Source organism: Plecotus auritus (genome assembly GCF_963455305.1).
Source record: "Plecotus auritus genome assembly, chromosome: 10".
Classification (NCBI taxonomy): domain Eukaryota; kingdom Metazoa; phylum Chordata; class Mammalia; order Chiroptera; family Vespertilionidae; genus Plecotus; species Plecotus auritus.
The window spans coordinates 2,484,852-2,510,586 of record NC_137785.1 but is presented as its reverse complement, the minus strand read 5'-3'; the positions used below and the strand labels follow the sequence as shown (position 1 = coordinate 2,510,586).

The following is a 25,735-nucleotide window of genomic DNA, read 5'->3' as shown; positions in this document are numbered from 1 at the left end:
GCCTTAGGGCCTAAAGGAGGTCATTTATGAAGCCTTAGGGTCTAAGGGAGGTCATTTATGAAACCCTTAGGGCCTAAAGGAGGTCATTTATGAAACCCTTAGGGTCTAAAGGAGGTCATTTATGAAGGCTTAGGGCCTAAAGGAGGTCATTTATGAAACCCTAGGGTCTAAAGGAGGTCATTTATGAAGCCTTAGGGCCAAAAGGAAAGCTCCCTAATACATGCTGTATCTAAGGAGAGAAGTCCTTACCTGTGAAGGGGCAATGCTTTGCCGAACCAGTTAAGACATTCCAGGCCTCAGATGAATGTATGACTCATTGTTTTCGAGATAATGTAATTGACACGATATTGCCTAAGTTTAAGCTGTATAATTTATTTAACTGATAGATTCATATTGCACGGTGGTTGCCGTCTGGCGTTAGCTGACACCTCTATTGTGTCTTCTGTGGTGGGAACAAGTACCACGTGTGATGTTCTGACGATGTCATTGTCTGTAACCTCTGTCCTGTGTGTGGGGTCTCCGGGAACCATTTCCCTGCTAGTGCACGTGTGCACCCTTAACTCTCCTGTTCGCCACCCGCCAGCCTTTGGTCAGCCGGCATCCACTCCTTGTTTCTTAGTCCTGTTTGTTTTTGTTTGTTTTCAGATTCCACATAAGGGACATCAGACAGTGTTGGTCTTTCTCTGTCTCACTTACCTCAGCATAATGTCCTCAAGGGCCACCCGTGTTTCATACATGACAGGATTTCCTCCTGTGTCGTGGTTGAATGATACTCCATTGTGTGTGCGTGTGTGTGTGCGTGTGTGTGTGTGTATGTGTCTCACCTTTTATCCATTCATCCATTGCTGGCACTTAGGTTGTCCGCACTTCTTGGCTGTTGTGAACGATGCTGTAATAAACACGCGGGTGCGTATGTCTCTTCAATAGCCTGCTTTCTTTTCCTTTGGCTCTATACCCAGAAGGGGAACTGCTGGATCATAAGGCAGACTTATTTTTAATTTTTTAAAATATATTTTATTGATTTCAGAGAGGAAGGGAGAGGGAGGGATGGAGGGGAGGAGGGAGAGAGAGAGAGAGAAACATCAATGAGGAGAGAGAATCATGGATCAGCTGCCTCCTGCACGCCCCACACTGGGGATGAGCCCACAGCCTGGGCATGTGCCCTTGACCAGAAAGAACCCGGGACCCTCAGGCGCTCTACCCACTGAGCTACACCAGCCAGGGCTTATCTAGCTTCTTGATGGCATCCATTCTTAAAGGTGTGAGGTGATATCATGGTGGCATGGTTTTTTTTTTGGTTTGTTTGTTTTAACTGATGTTTAGGGAGAGGGATACAGACACCCATGAGAGAGGCACTTCATCGACTGGCTGCCTCCTGCATGGCCCCTCCTGGGGATCCAGGGGCAACTGGGACATGTGCTGTGACCTCTTGGTTCATAGGTCGAGGCTCAACCACTGAGCAACACTGGCCAGGCCCTTGCTCAATTTAAATCTCAGTGCCCTCCCCCTAGTACATAAGTCTCCAGTGCCCAAAGGTGAGAGAGGCGAGGCACCTCTTCCAGGATTGAGGAATGGATCACCCTCTGGAAGACGTGGCACTGTCCCCGCGGACCCCGGAAATATGGGCGCGTCCCCTTTAAGACGCGCTTTGCTCCTCCCAGGACGCTATTCCCCACTGAAGGCCTTGGCGCCGCCCTCACCGGGATCTCAGGTGCCCCACGCCTGCTCGGATGCAGCACAACAAACTACATTTCCCAGAAGCCTGTGTCCGGCGCATGCGCGTTGTGTCTTGGCCGCTCCGAAGACGGCGTTTCCTGGGGCCCGTCAGGCAGAGGCGGGACTTCCGGCGCCATGACGTATTTGGCCCGCGCCGGGACTGTCAGTCCACTCTGGCTGGCTGTTGAGGCTCGGAATTCGGGGCGCGGTCCGCTGGCCGCGGGGGTGCTCGGACAGGAGCCTGAAGGACGGTTACGGCGAAGGACGTCCCCGCCCCGCGCCTGCGGGACGCACCATGGTCCCCGTCGCGGGGCGGGCGGCCCTGCGCCGAGGTGTCCGCGGGGGCCGCGCTCTGTCCGAGGCCTTGGCGCCCGCGCCCCGTCCGGGTCGGTCCCCGGCGGCGGCTCCCTGAGCCTGGTGCGCCTTTTCACCGGAGCGTGAGGGACGGGCTCGCGCGCGACGTCAGCCCTTGGTCCCCGGCCTCGTGGAGGTGTGCGGCTTCGGGTCCGCGCGCGGGATCCCATGGCGGCCGCGGCGCGGACGGACCCGGCTGCGGTGAGTGGCGGGAGGCCGCTCCCTCCTCCTGCGTGTGAGGGCCGTGGAGGGACCAGGGCGGCCCGTCCCAGTGTCCGCGGCGTGACGTGGGCGCGGGCTCCCCAGGCACCGGGCACTGCCCCGCGGAGGCGGGAGCCTCGGGTCTCTGCTGCGTCGGGTGAGGACCGAGAGCCAGCGGCCAGGGCGCAGGCCGAGGAGGGAGCCACCTTCTGTCATGTCCAGGGCACCCCTCGGGGCCTCTGTGCTGGTGGCGGTGGGCGCTGTGGGAGGTGTGGGACAGAGGAGGGAGGGGCCCGACCTGGGTGTCACTGGGCTCCCTCTGACTGCGGAGTGGAAAGGAGGGGGCGGGGGCGGGGGCACGGAGGCCGAGGGAGTCTACTGCACCCGTCCAGGTGGGGGTGGGGGGACGGACCAGAGTGGTTGGTGGCCCTGGGGGTTAGAGAAGCCTGTGGGCTTTGTATGGGTGTTTTGGGGTGTTTTGTTGTTTTTAATCCTCACCCAAGGATATTCCCCCCCATTGATTTTCTTAAATTATATATACATATATATATTTTTTAAAAAATATTTTATTGATTTTTACGGACAGGAAGGGAGAGAGTTAGAAACATCGATGAGAGAGAAACATGGATCAGCTGCCTCCTGCACACCTCCTACTGGGGATGTGCCTGCAACCAAGGTACATGCCCTTGACTGGAATCGAACCCGGGACCCTTCAGTCCGCAGGCCGATGCTCTATCCACTGAGCCAAACCAGCTAGAGCTAAATTATATATTTTATAATTGATTTCAGAGAAGAAGGGAGAGGGAGAGAGAGAGAGAGAAACATCAATGATGAGAGAGAATCATTGATCAGGCTGCCTCCTACACCACGCCCCCCACTGGGGATCAAGCCCACAACCCAGGCCTGTGCCCTTGACTGCAACCGAACCCGGGACCCTTAAGTCCACAGGCTGACGCTCTATCCACTGAGGCAAACCGGTCAGGCCCTACCCCCCCCACACACCCCCATTGATTTTTAAAGAGAGTGGAAGGGAGGGAAGAGACAGAGAGAGAAACATCGATGTGTGAGAGGGAGGTCTATTGGTTGCCTCCCACATGAGCTCCGACCATGGCGGAGCCTGCAACCGAGGTCCGTGCCCTTGACCGGAATCGAACCTGGGACCTTGAAATCCACAGGCTGGTGCTCCATCCACTGAGCCAACCCAGTGAGGGCTGTGTATGTTTCTAAAGCAGGGCCCCCGGTTTTCTGATGAGACACTGATATTCTGGGACTCTTCGCTTGCTCCTCTTTCTGTGCTTAAGTCTGGGGGGGCCCCCACAAGGGGCTCATCTCTAGCCCAGCGTTCTGAGTCTAGGCCAGGGCTTACCTGGAGGGGTTCCTATGCTTGGCAGCCAACAGCATGAGGACTGAAAGGGGGGGTATCAGGCCCAGGAGCAGCAAATGCTTGGAGGGAAGATTGCGTTGGGAGTCCTCAGAGAACCCCAGGTCTGCGTGATGCCTCCGGGGAGCAGGGCTGGGAGGCAGGCAGGAGGGCAGGCTGCGGCTGGGCTGTTCCTGAGGGTGCGACCCCTGGGAGACCTGAGCGGTGACCTGCTCCCGCTGCTCCCGCTGCTCCCGCTGCTCCCGCTGCTCCCGCTGCTCCCGCTGCTCCCGCTGCTCCCGCTGCTCCCGCTGCAGCTGGTTGAGAGCAGAGCGAGGAAGCGGGGAGGGAACTGCTGCAATGTTCCCCCAAGTGTTGCTGGCGGCTGGCCCAGGGGGGGCCCGGGACAGGGCAGACGTTGGTGGATTTTGCGTCTGTTTTTTAAGGGGGGGGACTGGGTTTTCTGCTGTGAAGGGTGAGTGAGAGAAAGGGGAGAGTCCTGGCTGACTCCAGGGAGTTATTTTTATTTATGTTTATTTTTTTGCTTTAGGAGGATGGAGGTACCTTCAACTGGGAGAGAGAAGTGGGTGGCAGGAGTAACTCGGTGGCTACAGGGGCGTCAGGCTTTGGTGCTGTGTAGCTTAAGAAGCCCCAGAGACCCCTTCGCTGAGGCCTCACAGGGGACACGGGATTTTAGTTCTGGTCGAAGGAGTTCCGAGGTGGGACGGGGTGGAGCTGTGGCTTAGGTTCCGGAGGGGGCACCTTCAGGTCTGGTGGCCGTGCTGTTAATAAGCGGAACCTCACACCTGGGGACTCGGGGCTGCGTCTCCTGCTGGGGCACCTCGTGGCCGCGGTGGCTGCTGTGAAGGCCGGGGAGCCCTTCCCGGTCACTGTGCGCAGTTGCGGGGAGGGGTTTCGGGGTGCACACGGTGTAGAGGTGGTCAGTGTTAGTGGGAGGTCCGATGAGAGGCCCGTATGTTGGGATGAGTGTGCCTTCATGGCCGTAGGTTGTAATGGGGAGGCTCGGGTCTGGACGACACCAGAACTGGCTGGCAGGGGAGTGTGGGGGCCCTTCCTGCCAGACCCACAGTGTGCATGCATCTGTCAGCTCACCTGCTGCTCCCACTCTGGGCTGGATTCGGGGATCAGAGAGAGAGGGGGTCAGAGAGTGAGGGGATCAGAGAGTGAGGGGATCAGAGTGAGGGGGTCAGAGAGTGAGGGCGCTAGCCGTGCCACGGCCTGGTGTCTCCTCTGAGCTAGGGGCTGTGGAGGACGGGAACCCAGGGGTGCTCGAGTGAGCAGTGATGTCTGGGAGGGGTGCCTGTGTGAGCAGTGAGAGCTGGGAGGGGTGCCAATAAGAGCTGGGAGGTCTGGGAGGGGTGCCCCATGTAAGCAGGGAGGTCTGGGAGGGAGGCCCAGTGAGCAGGGAGGTGTGGGAGGGAGGCCCGGTGAGCAGGGAGGTGTGGGAGGGAGGTCCATGTGAGCAGGGAGGTGTGGGAGGAGGCCCGGGGAGCAGGGAGGTCCGGGAGGGAGGCCCGGTGAGCAGGGAGGTCCGGGAGGGAGGCCCGGGGAGCAGGGAGGTCCGGGAGGGAGGCCCGGTGAGCAGGGAGGTCTGGGAGGGAGGCCCGGTGAGCAGGGAGGTCCGGGAGGGAGGCCCGGTGAGCAGGGAGGTCCGGGAGGGAGGCCCGGTGAGCAGGGAGGCCCGGTGAGCAGGGAGGTCCGGGAGGGAGGCCCGGTGAGCAGGGAGGTCCGGGAGGGAGGCCCGGTGAGCAGGGAGGTCCGGGAGGGAGGCCCGGTGAGCAGGGAGGTCCGGGAGGGAGGCCCGGGGAGCAGGGAGGTCCGGGAGGGAGGCCCGGTGAGCAGGGAGGTCTGGGAGGGAGGCCCGGTGAGCAGGGAGGTCTGGGAGGGAGGCCCGGTGAGCAGGGAGGTCTGGGAGGAGGCCCGGAGAGCAGGGAGGTCTGGGAGGGAGGCCCGGTGAGCAGGGAGGTCCGGGAGGGAGGCCCGGTGAGCAGGGAGGTCTGGGAGGGAGGCCCGGTGAGCAGGGAGGTCTGGGAGGGAGGCCCGGTGAGCAGGGAGGTCTGGGAGGGAGGTCTGGGAGGGAGGCCCGGAGAGCAGGGAGGTCTGGGAGGGAGGTCTGGGAGGGAGGCCCGGAGAGCAGGGAGGTCTGGGAGGGAGGCCCGGTGAGCAGGGAGGTCTGGGAGGGAGGTCTGGGAGGGAGGCCCGGAGAGCAGGGAGGTCTGGGAGGGAGGCCCGGTGAGCAGGGAGGTCCGGGAGGGAGGTCTGGGAGGGAGGCCCGGTGAGCAGGGAGGTCTGGGAGGGAGGCCCGGTGAGCAGGGAGGTCCGGGAGGGAGGTCTGGGAGGGAGGCCCAGTGAGCAGGGAGGTCTGGGAGGGAGGCCCGGTGAGCAGGGAGGTCCGGGAGGGAGGCCCGGTGAGCAGGGAGGTCTGGGAGGGAGGCCCGGTGAGCAGGGAGGTCCGGGAGGGAGGCCCGGGGAGCAGGGAGAGCTGGGAGGAGGCCTTGCTGCCTGTGGGCTGAACTGTCCCCGTCCCTCAGGCCCGTGTGACCTTCGAGGACGTGTTCGTGTACTTCTCCCGGGAGGAGTGGGGGCTCCTGGATGAGGCTCAGCGGCGCCTGTACCGCGACGTGATGCTGGAGAACTTCGCCCTCGTGTCCTCCCTGGGTGAGTCCCGGTTCCGTTACCTCCGTCATTTGCGTGGTAAGTCACCCCCACATTTAGTGGCTACCCCCGTGAACATTCACTGTCTCAGTGTCGGTGCCTCGGGAGCCTGGTGTCAGCTCACCGGGTGCTCCTGGCTCAGGCCGTCCGGGGGTGTCAGCCACGCTGTCGGCCTGAGCCACGTGCTCATCGCAGGCCCGTCCAGGGAGAATCTGCTTACAAACTCACGCATCTTCGTTCGCAAGATCCCGTCTGCTGCGGCTTGTCGCCTGAGCGTAGCTCCCCGCTGGCCGTTGGCCAAGGCCTTCCGCAGGGCCTCCGGCTGGCCTTTCTGCCGGGCCTCACGGCGTGGGATCCACCTGCTCTCTGAGCCCGAGAGGGTGCCCGGGGCGGACGCTGGTCTTCTGTGGCCTGAAAGTGACATCCCGTCACTTTTGCTTCGTTCTGTTCCTTAGAAGCGGGTCAGTCAGTCCCGGCCACAGTGAAGCTCATCTCCGGGCAAGAGTGTCGGGAGGGGGCACCCCTGGGGCGTCTTCGCGGCGGCCTCCGCCTGCCTGCGCCCACTCGGGCCCCGGTTTGCATGGTCCCTGCTCCCCAGGGGCAGCTTTCTGTCCCGTCAGAGCCATGACATGAACCTTCTCCCTCCCTCCCGTGGCTCTGGGGTCAGGGCTGGGTCGTGTGCAGGACCCCTTTCCTCACCGAGGAGCCCCCCTGCTGCCCACAGCCTGGAGGGAACAGGCTGGAGACGCCGGGCTCTCTCAGTCGGCTCTGTGGGTGCTGCCTGGCGCGGGCGCTCCCTGGCCAGTGGCGGTCCTGTGTCCGGGTTTGCCCTCGTCCTCGGCTGACATTCCCAGGGCCCTCGGCCAGGACCTGCAGGTGTTGCCATGGTCACTGCTTGCCCAGGCCACAGGCTGTTCTGCCAGACATCCGAGATTCTTTGTTAACATCTGTGACGAGGCCACCACCTGCCTGTCTTCTTCCTCTTTTTTAACATGTCTTTATTGATTTTAGAGAGAGAAAGGGAGAGGGAGAGGAACATTGATGTGAGAGAGAAACATCGATCAGCCGCCTCCTGCACGCCGCCTCCTGGGGATCGAGCCACAGCCCAGGCACGATCCAGCGACCTTTTGGTGCACAGGACAACACTCGGTCCACTGAACCACACCCCGAGGCCGCCCGCGTCCTCCCCACCGGTCAGACCCCATGGAGCGGCCCCGATGGGGACCAGTGCCTGCCGGGCAGGCCTGACCGCAGCCGCCACGAGAGGCCCGAGAGGGCTGGCCCTGCCGAGCAGGAGCTGGGAGACGTGTCCCCTTAGGGCTGGGCTCCAGGCGGCCCTGCAGCCTGCTCGTGTGCACCTGTGTTTTCTCCCAAGCCCACAGCGACACTCCTTTCTCCCGCCCTCCTCCACTCGGCGCTGTGCCCTGTGTCACCTCTCTCCCGTCGTCCCTCCTTGGTCGTTCCCCGCTCCTCTGGCCTCTGTGTCCCTCTTCCTCTCCGCTCCCTCCGCAGTGCTGTGCGGCGCCGCCCACTTCCGTGTGTCCTGAGGGGAGCACGCACCCTCAGCTCGTCCTGAAGAGCCAGCGGCTTGCGTGCCGTCCGATCCCCGGGCCGGGCCCAGCCTTTGCATGAGCCCACCAGACCCGGCGGCCAGGCCCGCTGGCGCCCTTTCGTGGGGGAGTGAGTGGGAGTCCTCGCCTCCCCCCTGGACTGTCCCCCGTCGTGGTCTTTACCCGTCACCGGGGTCCTCCCTTCGGTGACACTTAGAGGCCCAGGGCTGACAGCGGGCCCTTCCTCGCCCCCTCCTGGCTCCCTGCTCCAGCCAACGAGCCAGTGGGCCCATTCCTGGCTGCGTGACACGTGCGGTGGGACGGCTGCTCTTCCCGCCGAGTCCACGTGCACTTGGCCAGCATTTCTCTGCTTTCAGGTTGCTGGCGAGACGCCGACTGTGCGGCGGCCCCTTCCGAGCAGAGTGCTTCTGCAGATGTGTCGCGGGACAGGACGCCCGAGCCAGGTCCATTTGTCCAGAAAGCCCACCCGTGGGAGGTGTGTGACCCACTCCTCAAAGGCGCTGTGCCCCTGGGTGACGTCCAGGGATCGCACCCCACGCAGGAACCGTGCACACGTGGCCCGGGTGCAGACTCGGACCAGCACGAGGAGAAGCACAGCGCAGAGAGCCCCTGCAGCGGGGACGGAGGCGGGGCCTCGTTGGTGAAGAGCTGTGCCGCCCGCACGTTAGGGAGACCCTTTCCTGGCGGGGAGCATGGGACGGACTTGCTGGGCAGCTCGTGCCCCCTCCGGCGCCTGACCGCTCACTGTGGGCTGAGCCCACGCCAGAGGACCGGGCTCTCCGCGTCTTCCCCACACAGCGCCAGCCCCGGGCGCCACCAGGGCCACCACGGGGCACGGATGCTCGTCAGCTGCAGCGACGACGGGGACGCCTGCCCGAGCACCTCCCCTCCGCCGGACAGGCAGGTGCCTCACACCGAAGGGAGGCCCGTCAGAGGCCTGCCACGCGGCAGTGTGTCCCCGGAGAAATCGGCTCTGAGTCACCACAGGAGAATGCACGGTGGGGAGGCAGCGCACGTGTGTGAGGAGTGTGGGAAGGCCTTCGCTCACCTGTCCCTCCTAAAGGTGCACCGGAAACTGCACCCCGGGAGAAGGCATTACACGTGCAGCGACTGCGGCAAGGCCTTCGGCCGCAAAGACACGCTGGTCCAGCACCGGAGGGTGCACACTGGGCAGCGGTCCTACGACTGCAGCGCCTGCGGGAAGGCCTACAGCCGGAGCTCCCACCTGGCCCAGCACCTGCGCATCCACACCGGGGAGCGGCCCTACGAGTGCGCCGAGTGTGGCAAGGCCTTCAGCCGCAAGGACACCCTCGCCCAGCACCAGAGGTTCCACACCGGGGAGCGGCCGTACGAGTGCAGCGAGTGTGGGAAGTTCTTCAGCCAGAGCTCCCACCTGATTGAGCACTGGAGGATCCACACCGGGGCCAGGCCCTACGAGTGCATCGAATGCGGGAAGTTCTTCAGCCACAACTCCAGCCTCATTAAACATCGCAGAGTCCACACGGGAACCAGGGCCTACGTGTGCAGCGAGTGCGGGAAGGCTTTCGGCTGCAAAGACACCCTCGTCCAGCACCAGATAATCCACACCGGGGCGAGGCCGTACGAGTGCGGCGAGTGTGGGAAGGCCTTCAGCCGCAAAGACACCCTCGTGCAGCACCAGAAAATCCACACTGGGGAGAGGCCGTACGAGTGCGGCGAGTGTGGGAAGTTCTTCAGCCACAGCTCCAACCTGATTGTGCACCAGAGAATCCACACCGGAGCGAAGCCTTACACGTGCGGCGAATGTGGGAAATGCTTCAGCCACAACTCCAGCCTCATCCTGCACCAGCGGGTCCACTCCGGAGTGAGGCCGTACGTGTGCAGCGAGTGTGGGAAAGCCTACATCAGCAGCTCCCACCTCGTTCAGCACAAGAAAGTGCACACGGGAGCAAGACCTTACGCGTGCAGCGAATGCGGCAAGTTCTTCAGCCGCAACTCCAGCCTCATCCTGCACCGGCGGGTTCACACCGGAGAAAAGCCTCACGTGTGCGGCGAGTGCGGGAAAGCCTACAGCAGGGGCTCCCATCTGGCTCGGCACCAGAAGGTTCACGCCGGAGCAAGGCCTCACGACCGCGGCAGTTCTGGGGGCCCCTTGGCTGCGTCTCTCAGACTTGGGTAGCCCCAGGAGGCTCACACCAGAGGGGGGCCTTAGGAACGCGGGGTGTGTGCTGTCTCCGTGTTCGTCCTCGGCACTCACACCAGAGGAGGGCCTTAGGAACGCGGGGTGTGTGCTGTCTCCGCGTTCGTCCTCGGCACTCACACCAGAGGAAGCGGTGTGAGCACCTGGGCACGGAGGGAGCATCAGCCTGCAGGCGAGCCCCGTGCGTGCATGCACCAGCCTGGGGCACCCCCAGCGAGTGCCATGAGGGGGGAAGTCTTCGTGAGGGACATAGCACTTTCCGAGCTGTCCAGTGCCTGTGGCAGGAGCCACCGCTGCCGCCAGCTGTCAGGGTCCCACAGCGTGTCAGTCACTCCAGGATGCTCCGGGAAGGCAGACCCCTGCACACGCTCTCATTCCCTGGAGGGACCCGTGAATCCTCCGAGCCGTGGACGGTCCTCACTTCCCCTGCCGGGGTTCTGATGGATGTGGTCGAGCTCTGGCCGCAGGATCTGAGCGGGAGTCTGCTGGGGATTCCCACACAAGGCTTCTCTTCTTCAAGCAGCATGGGCTCGAAGCATGAGAGCCGGGAGCCATTGGTCCTCTTCCAGCCACCCACCAGTGGAACTGCTGCCCGCTCTGGTCTGCTGCGGGACAGGCCTGCTCCCCGTGGGACATCCATTGAGAGGAACCTGGGTGCTGCCAACACGAAGGGAGGAGCACCTTGGTTGGCACCAACTTCACGTGCCTGAGAAGGGACAGCAGGAGAGCGGAGGGCAGGCCTCGGTCCACTTTGGCCCAGTTTGCATTATGGTCCGAGGCTCGCGGGAAACGACTGGAGACCGTTGTGTGCCTAACCCTGCGGCCTGGAGTCCAGGCTTCCTGGAGCCCCGCGTTCACGCTGAGAAACCGCCAGTGCTTCTGGGAGCACCGTGCATTGGGGCCCTTTTCCTTAGAGACGTCCCACTCCCAGCACACTTGGGGGACTTGTGTCTCCTGGATCTGTACGGGAGCCAGTCCCTGGTGTCCAGAATCCGTGGGCAGGTGTCAGCGACTGGAAGGCCACAGGGCAAGGTGCGAATCATGCTTTGTGTAGCAATACTTCGACCGCTGCGCGGGGCTGCCCGGCAGATGAGAGGTTCTGTGCCTGTTACAGAGAGGCCATCTACAAATTCCCGTGGAGGCGGAGAGGGTCCAGAAGGTCTCAGGACCTCAGACAGCTGCGTCTCCTGTGGCCACGGCCCCTGTCGGAGTGAGTGAGTGGGCTCCTCTCCTCCCTGGGGTGCTGAAGGCATGGCCATCCCTGCCCCAGCACTGACGAGAGGAGGACGGGGCGGGCCCCGGATGCCTGTGGATGACGTGGAAACGGATGGACCTCATTCCTCTCCTCGGGGCTCACCCTTCTAAATCCTGGGGCAGGGGACGTGGTAGCACCAGAATAGCTGGCACGTGTGACCTGGCAAGAGGGAGGGCAAGTACGTGTGTGTTTTATCGAGGTGTGATTGACATGAAAGACTGCACATGTGAGGAGTGTGGAATGTTTCGTCACGTGTATACACCTGAGGAAACATGACCGGAATTGCAACAGTGAACGTGCCCAACAGCAGCACAAGGGACTCCTTTAGAGCCCTTTCCTCCCAGGCCTTTCAAACCCCTTTCCCACAATTTGCAAACAGCAAGCATTTTCTGGGGCAGTGGTCGGCAAACTCATTAGTCCACAGAGCCAAATACCAACAGGACAACGATTGAAATTTCTTTGGAGAGCCAAATTTTCTAAACTTAAACTTATCTAACGCCACTTCTTCAAAATAGACTCGCCCAGGCCGTGGTATTTTGTGGAAGAGCCACACTCAAGGGGCCAAAAAGCCGCATGTGGCTCGCGAGCCGCAGTTTGCCGACCACTGCCCTAGGTATGCTTTCTGGGGGATGGGGCCCTGGCTCTTTTCATTAATCATAATTGTTTTCAGGTTAACTCATCTTGTTACATGCACCAATGGTTTTTTTTTTTTTTTAAATATATTTTATTGATTTCTTACAGAGAGGAAGGGGAAGGGATAGAGAGTTAGAAACATCGATGAGAGAGAAACATCAATCAGCTGCCTCCTCTACGCCCCCTACTGGGGATGTGCCCACAACCATGGTACGTACCCTTGACTGGAATCGAACCTGGGACCCTTGAGTCCCCAGGCCAACACTCTATCCACTGAGCCAAATCGGTCAGGGCACCAATGGTTTATTCATTTGTATTGTTGGGTGTTATTCCATTGTATGAATATTTGGGTTGTTTTCCAGTTTGGGGCTATTACAAATAAAGCTGCTGTGAATATTTGTGTAGAGGTTATTTATGCAGATAGGATTTTGAGCTAGTGTTGCCACTAAGTGATTTAATTGCCAATTGCAGGGAGAGAAAAAAACAGCTCTAACTACTGACTTTCTGTACTGTGTTGTAAAAAAACAAATAGAGGATATTTAGGGCATCCTGACAATGTCAATATAGGCAGTCCTATGCCTGGTGTGGGCCAGGCACTGCTGTTGCACCTGAAACCCTAAGTGTTCATTGAATGTTTGTAGATCAGAAAACACACAACTCCCCTATTCCTTTTTACCTGTCTGGCAACTCTTTTTAAGTATCGTTTTTACCTTTCCCTCCAAGCTGTTAATATGCGATGTTTTAGAAGTATTAAAAACTAGAGGCCTGGTGCATGAAATTCGTGCACTGGGGGGGGGGCTCCCTCAGCCCCGCCTGCACCCTCTCACAGTCTGGGAGCCCTCGAGGGACATCTGCTCCCTGTGGGGTGCGGGCCTAAGCTGGCAGTCAGACATCCTTAGCGCTGCCACAGAGGCGGGAGAGGCTCACCAGCCGGCTTCTGGCTGAGTGGTGCCCCCCCTAGTGGTCAGTGCATGTCATAGCGACCGGTCATTCCACCGTTAGGTCGATTTGCATATTAGCCTTTTATTATATAGGATAGTCACATTTGGGGCCAAAACCCTGAGTGTGGCCAAGGCTTCACCAAGCCACAGTCTCGGTGTCATTCTCTGACTTTTCACACTCGGTGCCTCTCACTCAAAGGGCACTGAAGTCTTAACTTTTTTTTTCCCCCTCCAACTTGTCACCTATCCCTCTAGAAACATGTCGGTCACTGTCCTTGGAAAACAACAAAGTCATTATTAGTAACATTCAGTAATATCCATTTCATAAGAGTTCTCCCAGAGATAACCTGAACTCCCTGGCAGACACTGTCGGTGCAATCGCAGACGCCACGGTGACCCACTTCCCAGGAAGGGGGCGAGGTCACAGACGCCCCAACCTTCCTCACAGAGGTGAGGTGCTCCCTGGGCACACGCGGTCCGGACAGCTGAGGGAAGTCCCTCTCCGTGAGCTTTCAGATTCTTCAGTGGGAAAGGCCTCAGGCGTGGAGGGAGGAGTATCCGGATTAAAATGTCGCTCCCTGGACTGGAATCACCATCACTACCCATATGGGCGGGACAGACGTTTTCTGTGGCAGCCAGAGGTACAGAGACATCCTGGCCACTTCGGGGGGGTCCTGCCACCCCGATCCCCATCATGGCCCTGTCTGGAGGCGTTTCTCATGGGCGCTCAGAAAGCTCCCCGCCCGGCGTCAGTGAGCCTTTGACAGCTAGGCAGCCCACAGCGAGGAGGGGGCGCGGGCGTCCTTCCGCCAGGAAACCGGGTGGGGCCCGGCTCCCTTTGGACCCTGGCACGCCGTTCCCCAGCGCCCCTCGTTGGTCTCCCGGCCAGTAGTCACAGTCCGGAATGACCGGCTTCGGAGACAGCGCTGGGAACGGCGAGCGAACTACGTTACCCAGAAGGCAGTGCGGAGCTGGCGGCGACCGACCAATGAGAGCTCAGACTGCATGCAAAGCGTGGGGGCGGGGTTTGGATGGGCCTTTAGGGACGCACAGCCTGGGGGCGGGGCTTCAGAGACCGGATTATTGACGTGGAGCGTTTCGGTGCGGGGGTTGCCGTCTGCTCAGTGGTCCAGAGCGTCGTCAGAGCCCGAACCGAGTGAGTGGGAAGCGCGTGGGGAGTTCTGCGCTGCACCCCTCCTGCGTGCTTCCTTCCTTATTTCTCCAGCTGGAGGACTTCCATTCAGCCCGCTTTCGGGCGGTTCTGTATTTTAGTTGCAGTTTTGATGTGGTTCTGGGAGCCGCCCGCGTGTACCGGCATTGACCGACGCCACCGCCTTGGTTCTCCAGGGCCTGTGTGTGTGTGTGAAAAGCCCCAAGAGCGCTGCCAGCTCTGAGTGGGCACGTGCTGTGCCTGGCAGGGCGGGTCTGACAATAACAGGCCTTTGCGACTTCCTCAACTGCTTTCCGAGAAATCCGGGTATGTCCCCTTTAAAAGCAGGCGAAGCCCAGCCCTCTGTTGGGAGCCCGGGAACTAAGTCCATTCCCAGCGCCCCTGACCCTGGCACTTGGCCTTTATCCGCCGCTTGGGAGTGACCTACAACGGAGACCCGACAGGAGGTGGCGGCAGCGAAAACTACAATACCCAGAAGCCTTTTCGGTCGGAAACTACAATACCCAGAAGCCTTTTCGGTGAGCGAGGAGCAACTGTGCCAATGAAGGCTTAGGAAAGGTGCGCGTACTACGTGCGCATTGTCTGGAGGCGGGACTTCCGGCGTCTTGTGTTTTTTTTTGTGTGTGTGTGTGTGTGTGTGTTTTTGTTTGTTTTTCCTGATTGTCATTTTGATCGGGGTCAGCGCCTCAGAGGTGAGGGGTCCGGAGGGAAAGCCGGAACTGAGGCGGCGTCCCCGCTGCACGGAGGTCCGGCTGAGCCCCTTGGTGACGGCGACGCCCCGTTCCAGCCCCGCCGCCCCCGCTCCTCCCTCAGGCACTCGGCGGGGCCGCACGGAGGAGCCCGACTGAGGTGGGTGCTGCGCCCCCCGCCCCCGGCCTCCCAGCCCCGCCCCCACCTCCGAGCCCGAGCCCGGATGGAGGGGCGCCCGGGTCCCTGCGTCAGGTCCGTGTCCGCCGTCAGGAAGGGGCAGCGTTCCCTCAGGGGCGGCCTGAGCGCTGGGGAGCCGGGGTCTCTGTGCCAGGGGGCAGGGGCGGGGACTGTCGCCTCGGGGTCTCTGTGACGGGGCAGGGGCAAGGGGTGTCGCTCGGGGTCTCTGTATGCAGGGGGCAGGGGCGGGGGTTGTTGCTCGGGGTCTCTGTGACGGGGCAGGGGCAAGGGGTGTCGCTCGGGGTCTTTGTGTCCAGGGGCAGGGGCGAGGGGTGTCGCTCGGGGTCTCTGTGACGGGGCAGGGGCGAGGGGTGTCGCTCGGGGTCTCTGTGTCCAGGGGGCAGGGGCGGGGCTGTCGTCTCGGTGTCTCTGTGTCCAGGGGGCAGGGGCGGGGGCTGTCGCCTCGGGGTCTCTGTGTGCAGGGGGCAGGGGCGGGGGGTGTCCCCTCGGGGTCTCTGTGTCCAGAGGGCAGGGGCGAGGGGTCTCGCTCGGGGTCTCTGTGTCCAGGGGGCAGGGGCGGGGCTGTCGTCTCGGGGTCTCTGTGTCCAGGGGGCAGGGGCGGGGGCTGTCGCCTCGGGGTCTCTGTGTCCAGGGGGGCAGGGACGAGGGGTCTCGCTCGGGGTCTCTGTGTGCAGGGGGCAGGGGCGAGGGGTGTCGCTCGGGGTCTCTGTGTGCAGGGGGCAGGGGCGGGGGGTGTCCCCTCGGGGTCTCTGTGTGCAGGGGGCAGGGGCGGGGGGTGTCCCCTCGGGTGTCTGTGTCCAGGGGGCAGGGGCGGGGGGTGTCCCCTCGGGGTCTCTGTGTGCAGGGGGCAGGGGCGGGGGGTGTCCCCTCGGGGTCTCTGTGTGCAGGGGGCAGGGGCGGGGGGTGTCCCCTCGGGTGTCTGTGTCCAGGGGCAGGGGCGGGGGGTGTCCCCTCGGGGTCTCTGTGTCCAGGGGGCAGGGGCGGGGGGTGTCCCCTCGAGCGCGGACCCCAGCGGCTGGAAGCGGAGGAGGCGGCGCGGAGGGGCGTCCCAGCGGGTCCCAGCGGGTGGGGCCCGGGGACGGGGCGGGATCGGGCTGCGGCGGGCGGGACGTGTGGTGAGAGGCCGGGAAACTTCGAGCCGCCAGGGCTTCCTGTCGCCAAAAAACAAAAAACGGCTGCGAGCAAAAGTAAGGCGGGAAGCAACGTCCCAGGTGTTTTTAAGATATATTTTAATTGATTTCTGAGAGGCAGGGGGAGGGGGAGAGACGGAAACATCAGTGATGGGAGAGAGTCATGGTCAGCCGCCACCCAACCGCCCCCCAGGCGAGACCGGACCGGGGAGGGCGGGGCGGCGAAAGGGGCGGGTCCGGGGGTGGACCCCGAGCAGACATGCTGGCTGAGACGTGTCCGGATGGAGGTGTCCTCGTGCAGGTGGACACGGAGGCCTGGGAGCGGGGGACGGGCAAAGGGGCGGACGGGGCGGGTTGGCCGGGGGCTCCGCTGGTTGCAGTGTGGTCCCGGCACCACAGAGTGGGTTCAGTTCCGGGTCAGGGCACCCACCTCGGTGTGGGTGCGAGCCCCAGTCAGGGTCTGGACCAGAGGCCACACGTCCATGTTTCTCTTTCACATTAATATTCCTCTCTCTCTCTCTCTCTCTCTCTCTCTCTCTCTCTCTCTCTCAATCAATCAATAAACGGCCAGTCCGCCCTGGCTCAATCAATCAATCAATCAATAAACGGCCAGTCCGCCCTGGCTCAGTGGTTGAGCCTCGACCCATGAACCAGGAGGTCACAGTTCACTTTCCCATCAGGGCATAGGCCCGGGTTGTTGGCTCAGTCCCCAGTGGGGGGCGTGCAGGAGGCAGCCCATCCGCGATTCTCTCCCGCTCCCTTCCTCTCTGAAATCAATAAAAATATATTTTTAAAAAAACAAACGAGCAGACACTGTCACACCTCAGGGGGAAGGCGGGGGAGGGGCGGTAAGAGATCAACCAAAGGACTTGTATGCAATACAGGCATAACCCTCAGACACGGACAGTAAGTATGGGGGTGAGGGCACGGGCTGGGGGGGGCTGGGGGGGCTGGGGGGGAGGGCAATGGGGGAAAAGGGAGACCTATGTAATACTTTCAACAATAAAGAATCTTACCTAGCCCTGACTGGTTTGGCTCAGTGGATAGAGCGTCGGCCTGCGGACTGAAGGGTCCCAGGTTCGATTCCTGTCTAGGGCATGCACCTTGGTTGTGGGCACATCCCCAGTGGGAGGTGTGCAGGAGGCATCTGATCGATGTTTCTCTCTCATCGATGTTTCTAACTCTCCCTCCCTCTCCCTTCCTCTCTGTAAAAAAATAAAATATATTTTTAAAATGACCTATTCGATAAGTTCAATTGATACAAACACGTCATAATCGGTCTGGCATTGATTTACCTCTTAAGTATTTGCCTACCATGTAGATTTGGATGTGAATGCTCTGAAATCTTAAAAAAAAAAAAAAAAAAAAAAAAACAGGAAAAAATAAAGACCCCGGATTTCAAAACCCTACCCCTTCATTTGCACTGGAAATATATAGAAACTGTGGCTCCTGTGACAATACCTGACCACTGTGTGTGCTCCTTACATACAGTGTATGTATTCCTTACATGTGACACCAATGTGAGTCCTATGGGGTTGCACACATTCTGAGCTCCCTAACCACTGTCTTTTCCCTGCACCCTTCTCCAGGGTCACCCAGCTGGTAAGAAGTAGCACTGCGTTCTTTCTTGTGTGTGTGTGTGTGTGTGTGTTTTTAGTTCTTTTTTTCTTTTAAATAAATCTTTATTGTTGAAAGTATTACATATGTCCCCTTTTTTCCCCATCAACCCCCTTCAGCTCACCCCGCCGCCTGCCCCAGGCCCTCACCGCCCCACTGCCTGTGTCCATGGGTTACGCATATCTGCATACACGGTCTTGGGTGGATTGCCTCCCACCCACCCAGCTCTCCCCACCTTCCTTCTGAGGTTCGGCACTCTGCTCCATGCTCCCATGTCTCAGGACCCACCCTGTTCATCGGTTTATTTTGTTACTTAGATTCCACATGAGTGCGATCATGCGATACTTATCTCTCTCTGACTGACTTATTTCTTTTTTTTTTAAATATATTTTATTATTTTACAGAGAGGAAGGGAGAGGGATAGAGAGCGAGAAACATCGATGAGAGAGAAACATCGATCAGCTGCCTCCTGCACACCTCCCACTGGAGATGTGCCCGCAACCAAGGTACATGCCCTTGACCGGAATCGAACCCGGGACCCTTCAGTCCGCAGGCCGACGCTCTTTCCACTGAGCCAAACCGGTTTCGGCTCTGACTGACTTATTTCACTTAGCATGATGCTCTCAAAGGGTAAGAGATCCTTCTTTTAAAAACATACATATAGCCCAGCTGGCGTGGCTCAGTGGTTGAGCATTGACCTATGAACCAGGAGGTCACTGGTTTGATTCCTAGTCAAGGGCACATGCCCAAGTTGCGGGCTCAATCCCCAGTAGGGGGCATGCAGGAGGCAGCAGATCAGTGATTCTCTCTCATCATTGATGTTTCTCTCTCTCTCCCTCTCCCTTTCTCTCTGAAACCAATAAAAAAATATTTAAAAACATAAAAAAATATTTTTTATTGATTTCAGAGAGGAAGGGAGAGGGAGAGAGAGAGAAACATCAATGATGGGAGAGAATCATGGATCGGCTGCCTCCTGCATGCTCCCCACTGGGGATCGAGCCTGCAACCCGGGCATGTGCCCTTGACCGAAGTCGAACCCGGGACCTTTCAGTCTGCAGGCCGACGCTCTATCCACTGAGCCACACCGGCCAGGGCGAGAGGTCCTTCTCTTTCACGGCTGCATAGCATCCCGTGGTGTAAACGTCCCGCCGCTGTTGTGCCCGCTCGTCTATGATGGCCACACGTGGGCCGTGCCCAGATCTTAGCTGTTGTGAGTTGGAAGTGGCACTGCTTGCTGAGGGGCTGGGCCTAGACCACCAGGCGGAGATGCGTGGCTCCCGGGCAGGGTGGTGGTCCGGCGCAGCCTGTAGGGTCCTACCCTGGCGACCCCATTCTCATGGCCGCCTTCTTCCCACAGGGCCCCATGGCGGCGGCAGAAGTGCTCACGGACCCTGCACAGGTGAGTGGAGGGTGCGGCTGTGTCCACCCATCCCAGCGACCACCCCACGGTTCTGGCACTTCCATATATCTCTGCCCCCGGGGGAGGGGAGCGTCCTGAAACGTCTCCCATTCTTTTCCCTCCCCGGAGTCTGAACACCCTGCATGTTCACCAGTCCCAGGATTTTATTTCCAGGCCCAGGTTATACGAAGTTCTCCTTTCTTTCTTCCTATTTTTTTATCTCAGAGAGGAAGGGAGAGGGAGAAACATCCATGAGGAGAGAGAATCATGGATCGGCTGCCTCCTGCACGCCCCCTACTGGGGATGGAGCCCACAACCTGGGAATGTGCCCTGACAGGGAAGCGAACCCGGGACCCTTCAGTCTGCAGGACGAAGCTCTATCCACTGAGCCACACTGGCCAGGGCTGCTCCCTCTCTCTCTACAAAATCAATAAAATGAAATTAACACAAAGATGGCCCAGGGAGTCCTCGGCACAGGATTTGGCGTGTTCGATGCAAACAGGGAGGTTCAGCTGGGGCCGGTAGGGGTGCACAGGTCTCCCGCCTTGAATGACAGCCTGAGGTCCCCGGCCTCTGATCTGAGGTCGGTGGGAAGCTTTGAAGTAGACGGGGAAGGTGCTGTGACCCACATTTTAACAGGCCCCCTCTTGGCTGCAGAGCGGAAGAGACTCGGGGTGTGAATGAAGGCGGGGAGACCTGGCAGGAATTTCCCGTAACAGTCCAGGCCAGTTTCCACAGTGGCCACGCAAGAGTGGTGGCTGCTGCCCTGGCCGGTGTGGCTCAGTGGATAGAGCGTCGGCCTGCGGACTGAAGGGTCCCAGGTTCGATTCCGGTCAAGGGCATGTACCTTGGTTGCGGGCACATCCCCAGTGGGAGGTGTGCAGGAGGCAGCTGATGGATGTTTCTCTCTCATCAATGTTTCTGACTCTCTGTCCCCTCTCCCTTCCTCTCTGTAAAAAATCAATAAAATACATTTTTTAAAAAATTAAGAATAAAAAAAAAAAAGTAACAGCCGCTGGGCTGAGCCGTCCCGCGTTCGCAGGGCCGTGTGGTCTTCGAGGACGTGGCCGTCCGCTTCTCCCGGGAGGAGTGGGGGCTCCTGGATGAGGCTCAGCGGCGCCTGTACCACGACGTGATGCTGGAGAACGTGGCCCTTCTCTGCTCCGTGGGTAAGGCCCTCGCACCCCCCACCCCCCTCCCACCCCGGGGCCCTGGGCCGGGCTCCGTTCCTCCCCTTCCAGGGGCAGCTCTGTCCTTCCCACCGGAGACCGTGGGCACTGCTGCCTCTCCTGGTTCCTGGCACCCGTGCTGTTGGGGCCAAGGCCGGGCGGGCACGGTCCCCGCTGTCCCCGGGCAGCCCCATCCCTGCTGCTCTGGGTCCTCCCGAGACGGCTGAGGAGTCGGAAATCATGAAGGTTGTGAGAGATCCCCGTGGGTTGCCCCGAGCTGATCCCCCCGGTGGGTCACTCAGGACAGATGCTGGGACCTCGGTGCCCAGCCCTGCCCCTCCTTTTATTTTTATTTTTTTAAATATATTTTATTTATTTATTTATTTATTTATTTATTTATTATTATTTTTTTTAATGTATATTTTATTGATTTTCTTAGAGGAAGGGAGAGGGAGAGAGAGTTAGAAACATCGATGAGAGAGAAACATCGATCAGCTGCCTCCTGCACACCCCCCACTGGGGATGTGCCCGCAACCAAGGTACGTGCCCTTGACCGGAATCGAACCCGGGACCCTTCAGTCCGCAGGCCGACGCTCTATCCACTGAGCCAAACCGGTTTCGGCTGATAATTTTTTAAAAATATGTTTTATCGATTTCAGAGAGGAAAGGAGAAGGGAGAGAGAGAGAGAGAGAGAAACATCAAAGATGAGAGAGAATTATTGATCGGCTGCCTCCTACACGCCCCACACTGGGGATCGGGCCCGGGCCCTGACCGGGAGTCTTGACTTCCTAGTTCCTAAGTGGATGCTCAACCACGGAGCCACGCCGGCCGGGCAGGTTCTGGTAACTGTGGAGCAATGGGTGTCCCGTGCTGGGTCGCTCTGGGCGCACGCTGGCCACTCTTTTCTGTGCTTTCACCCACAACTGGCCTCTTTGGGTGCCACCTCATTGTTCACCTTGAGCAACAGAGGGGACCCTGGGTGCCTGGTGGGACGGGCATTGAGCCATCAACGGCAAGGCATGCTCCAAGTCGCCCTGGTGCGAGGCAGCAGGAAAAGTTGCGGGTGTCCGAGCTGGTTACCCGCTCGCTTTTCATCACCATCTGATGCCAGGACCAGTGGCCGCAGCTCATTTCTACTCCCCGCCCCCCATTTTCATTTCTGCTCTGACCCTGCCACACGCCAACCACACCTGTGTGCCTTCCCCTCTCTCCATGCGGCTCCCTTTACACTTGACCACACTCAGGCTGTCATGAGGTCTGCACGTAGCCTTAAATAGTCCTTGAACCGCAATATATTGTTTTTAAGAATTCGTATGTTTTATTTATTTATTTTTAAATATATATATATATTTTTTTATTGATTTCAGAGAGGAAGGGAGAGGGAGGGAGAGAAGGGGCCGCCCCCTCCCACCAAAATCAACGTGCACGTCCCTGCCATTTCTCTGCTTTCAGGTAGTTGGCGTGGAGCCCGGGGTGAGGACGCACCTTTGGAGCAAGGTGATTCTGGGGGAGCATCACCGGTCAGGACTCCAAAGCCAGACCCGTCCACCCAGAAGGCCCGGCCCTGCGAGACGAAAGGCATTTTGCAACTGGCTGAGCGCGATGGAACGTACCCCAATCAGGGCCTGCCCATCTGGGGGACGGATCTCTACCAGCAGCATCTGGAGCAGCCGGGAGACCACGCCTCCAGAAGGGGCAGCGTTCCCCTGGCAGAGAAGACCTTCCGGTGCAGCGAAGGTGGGGAGGGCTTCCCTGCTGGCTCGGGGCATCTCCGGCCCCGGGCACCTCGCAACAGGTGGGAGCCACGGCGGGGCGCCGAGAGCAGAGAGACCCTTGGAAGGGGACGGGATGATCACAGGTGCTCTCAGTGTGGGAAAGGCTTCAGCCGGAAGCAGATCCTCGCGCAGCACCAGAAAATCCACACCGGGGTCAGGCCGCACGCGTGCGGCAAGTGCGGGATGGCCTTCCTCAGGAAGTTCCACCTCGTGCAGCACCAGCGGGTGCACACTGGGGAAAGGCCCTTTAAGTGCAGTGAATGTGGCAAAGCCTTCAGGTACAAGCCCACACTCATCGGTCACCAGAGAGTCCACACCGAGTCGAGCCCATCTGAGTGCAGCAAATGTGGGAAACTCTTTAAGTACAAAGCCAACCTCGTGAAACATCAGAGAATCCACAACGGAGAATGGCCTTACGAGTGCAGGTTATGTGGGAAATTCTTCAAGTACAACTACAGACTCGTCAGACACGGGAGAGTTCACACCGTGGAAAGGCCCTACGAGTGCGGGGAATGCGGGAAGTTTTTCAGGTACAGCTCGACGTTCGTGAGGCACCAGCGAGTTCACACTGCAGAAAGGCCTTACGGTTGCCGCGAATGCGGCAAGTTCTTCCAGTACAACTCCACGCTCGTCAAACATCAGCGGGTCCACACCGGAGAAAGGCCTTACGAGTGTAGCGAATGTGGGAAGTTCTTCCGCTACACGTCCACACTCCTCAGACATCGGAGAGTTCACACTGTCGAAAGGCCTTACGAGTGCAGCTTATGTGGGGAATTCTTTAGGTACAAGTCCAAGCTGGTTAAACACTGGCAGAATCACACCGGAGCGAGGCCGTACGAGTGCAGTGAATGTGGGAAAGCCTTTACGTACCACTGCAGGCTCATCAGACATCAGAGAGTTCACACTGGAGAAAGGCCATACGAGTGCAGTCAGTGTGGGAAATTCTTCCGGTACAACTCCAGCCTCATGAAACATTGGCGAAATCACACCGGGGAGAGGCCCTATGAGTGCAGCGAGTGTGGAAAAGCCTTCAGCCACAGACATATACTTGTGGAGCATCAAAAAATCCACACTGGAGAGCGGCCCTACGCATGCAGCAAATGTCAGAAGGCCTTCATTAGGAAGTCCCACCTTGTTCATCACCAGAAAACCCACAGTCAAGACAGGCCCGTGAGAGGCGTGAAGGTGAGAAATTCTTCGGCTGCAGCTCCAACCTCATTAAACAGAATTCACACTGGCAAAGAGCTCAGGAGCGCAGAGAATACGGTGAACCTTTTGGACACCACGCTACACTCATTCCCCTGGAGAAGGGCCGTATGAGTCCACGCTGGGTTAGGGCCTTCCGAATACAGTGAATGCGAGAACGTCTTCAAGTGTAACTCCCACCCCGTGACACATCAGAGGTTTCACAATGGAGAAAGGCTGTAGTGCAGTGACTATGGGCATGTGCTCGGCCCAAACTCCAACCACATTCTGGCACCCAAGGTTCCTGCCAGAGAGAGTATTGCAGATGGTGAAGGGCTTCAGCCAAATGTCTGCTCCAATTTCTCCCTTGGAAGTACTGTAATGTAGTTTTTAGTTTTAATTTTACATTTTTAATGGTGGTAAAATACATGTAACAAAGTTTACCCTCTAGCATTTTAATGGCACCGTTTAGTCATGTTAAAAATTCACACACACACACACAAAAATATTCACATATTTGTGCAACTAATCTCCAATTTTTTTTTTATCTTACAAAACTGAAACTCCAAACTCATTGAACAGCTCCTCCTACCCTTGCCCTACTGCACCAGGCAACCACATTCTGCTTTCTGTGTCTGAATCTGACGCCTCAGGATATTTCATACGAGTGGAGTCATACAGCGCTTGTGTCTCTGTGACTGGCTGCTTTTGCTGAGTGTCATTTCCCCGCGTTGAAGCATTTGTCAGCATTTCCTTCTAGTTGGAGAAGGAATCAGGGTCGACCCGCCTAAGACACGGGGAATGGTGCTGCTGGAATCCATAGAACTTTGCCAGATGTTACGATATTTCTACAGGAAGGGAGATCTCCATTTTATATGGACTCTATTTATAAACAGCTTTATTGATACCTTGACATAAATGGCATTTTTTTTTTAAGTGTAGAATATATTTTCATATGTGTGCGCACAATGGGACCATCACCAAAGTCATGATAATGAATAGATCCATCACCCTATAGTTTGTTTTTTTTTAAGTATTGGTTTTTTTTAGGGAGAAAGAAACATTGATTTTGTTGTCCCACTTATTTATGCATTCATTGGTTGGTTTTTGTATGTGCCTGACCGGGGGATTGAACCCACAACCTTGGCGTATCGGGATGAGGCACCAGCTACCATGGCAGGGCCAGTTTTTATTTATTTTTATTTTTTTTTAAATATATTTTATTGATTTTTTACAGAGAGGAAGGGAGAGGGATAGAGAGTTAGAAACATCGATGAGAGAGAAACATCGATCAGCTGCCTCCTGCACACCTCCCACTGGGGATGTGCCCGCACCAAGGTACATGCCCTTGACCGGAATCGAACCCGGGACCCTTGAGTCTGCAGGCTGACGCTCTATCCACTGAGCCAAACCGGTCAGGGCCAGGGCCAGTTTTTACTGATCGGCCCCTTTATCGTCTCTCCCAGTTCTACCCAACTTGTCATCCCCATGTACACACTATAGTTTGCATTTCTAGAATTGTATAGAAGAAATCCTGCAGTTACTGTTGTATAGCTGTTTTTACTAAGCGCATATATATATATATATGTTTTTCAGTATTATCCATGTTGTGTTTGCAAAAGCATGGCCTCCAATAAGAAGCAAGGCTCTGTGTTATCACAGCGGCACACGTATAAACAGCAAAGGTGCTTTCACATTCTGACGATCCCTCTGAGAAGAAGAGTTGTTTTAAGTGGGAAAGTAAAGTTTAACCCTAACACATTTAAGTTCAGTTTCATATGAATTCATTATCAATAAAAATTTTGAATCATCTGCCTTGTACACAAGCATATAGATTTGTCTCTTCTTACCTGACTTCTTTTTTCTAGTAATGCCTTTTTTTTTTTTAATCCGAGGGTATGTTTTTATTGGTTGTTTTTGTTGTTGTTGTTGTTTAGAGAGAGAAACAGAGAAACATCGAAGTGAGAGAGACACATCGATTGGTTGCCTCCTGCAACGTCCTGATCCTTTGGTGCCAGGGTCAGCACTCTAACCATTGAGCACACCTGCTAGGGCAATAAACTATTCTTTTTTTTTTCTTTTTTTTAATATATTTTATTGATTTCTTACAGAGAGGAAGGGAGAGAGATAGAGAGTTAGAAACATCGATGAGAGAGAAACATCGATCAGCTGCCTCCTGCACACCCCCCACTGGGGATGTGCCCGCAACCAAGGTACATGCCCTTGACCGGAATCGAACCTGGGACCTTTCAGTCCGCAGGCCGACGCTCTATCCACTGAGCCAAACCGGTTAGGGCTAAACTATTCTTTTTAAAAAACAGTATTCTTCTTCTTCTGGTGGAGCAAAGGCCTCCAAACCAGCAGAACTTACCACTGAGGGGATGAGGGGCAGGAATGATCTGAATGGGTTACTAAGTATAAATAATCACGTGGAAAGTAGGCTTTCAGCCCTGGCCCGTGTGGCTCCTTTGAGCACAGTCCCATGCACCGAGAGGTCAGCAGTTGGTTGGGTGC

The 25,735-nt window shown here is 58.0% G+C and overlaps 2 protein-coding genes across 6 annotated transcripts in view; both read left to right on the top strand.

Annotated features, from left to right (window-relative positions):
* LOC308235274 (uncharacterized protein) overlaps positions 1–25,735 on the top strand; it is a gene marked incomplete at its 5' end in the record, with an annotated part of 59,761 nt that overhangs the window by 8,738 nt on the left and 25,288 nt on the right. The window lies entirely within an intron of this gene.
* On the top strand, positions 1,889–25,033 carry LOC308234858 (uncharacterized protein). 5 transcript variants are annotated; one of them, XM_080643272.1, is made up of 4 exons: positions 6,192–6,310; positions 19,050–19,091; positions 20,134–20,260; positions 21,714–25,033. In XM_080643272.1, exons 2-4 carry the CDS (start codon positions 19,056–19,058, stop codon positions 23,354–23,356), a joined length of 1,806 nt encoding a protein of 601 aa, XP_080499398.1. In that variant the 5' UTR covers positions 6,192–6,310; positions 19,050–19,055; the 3' UTR covers positions 23,357–25,033. The 5 variants fall into 5 exon arrangements, with proteins under 5 accessions (XP_080499396.1, XP_080499395.1, XP_080499398.1 ...); XM_080643273.1 differs by having other exon boundaries at positions 6,211–6,346; XM_080643271.1 differs by lacking the exon at positions 6,192–6,310 and adding an exon at positions 14,633–14,906.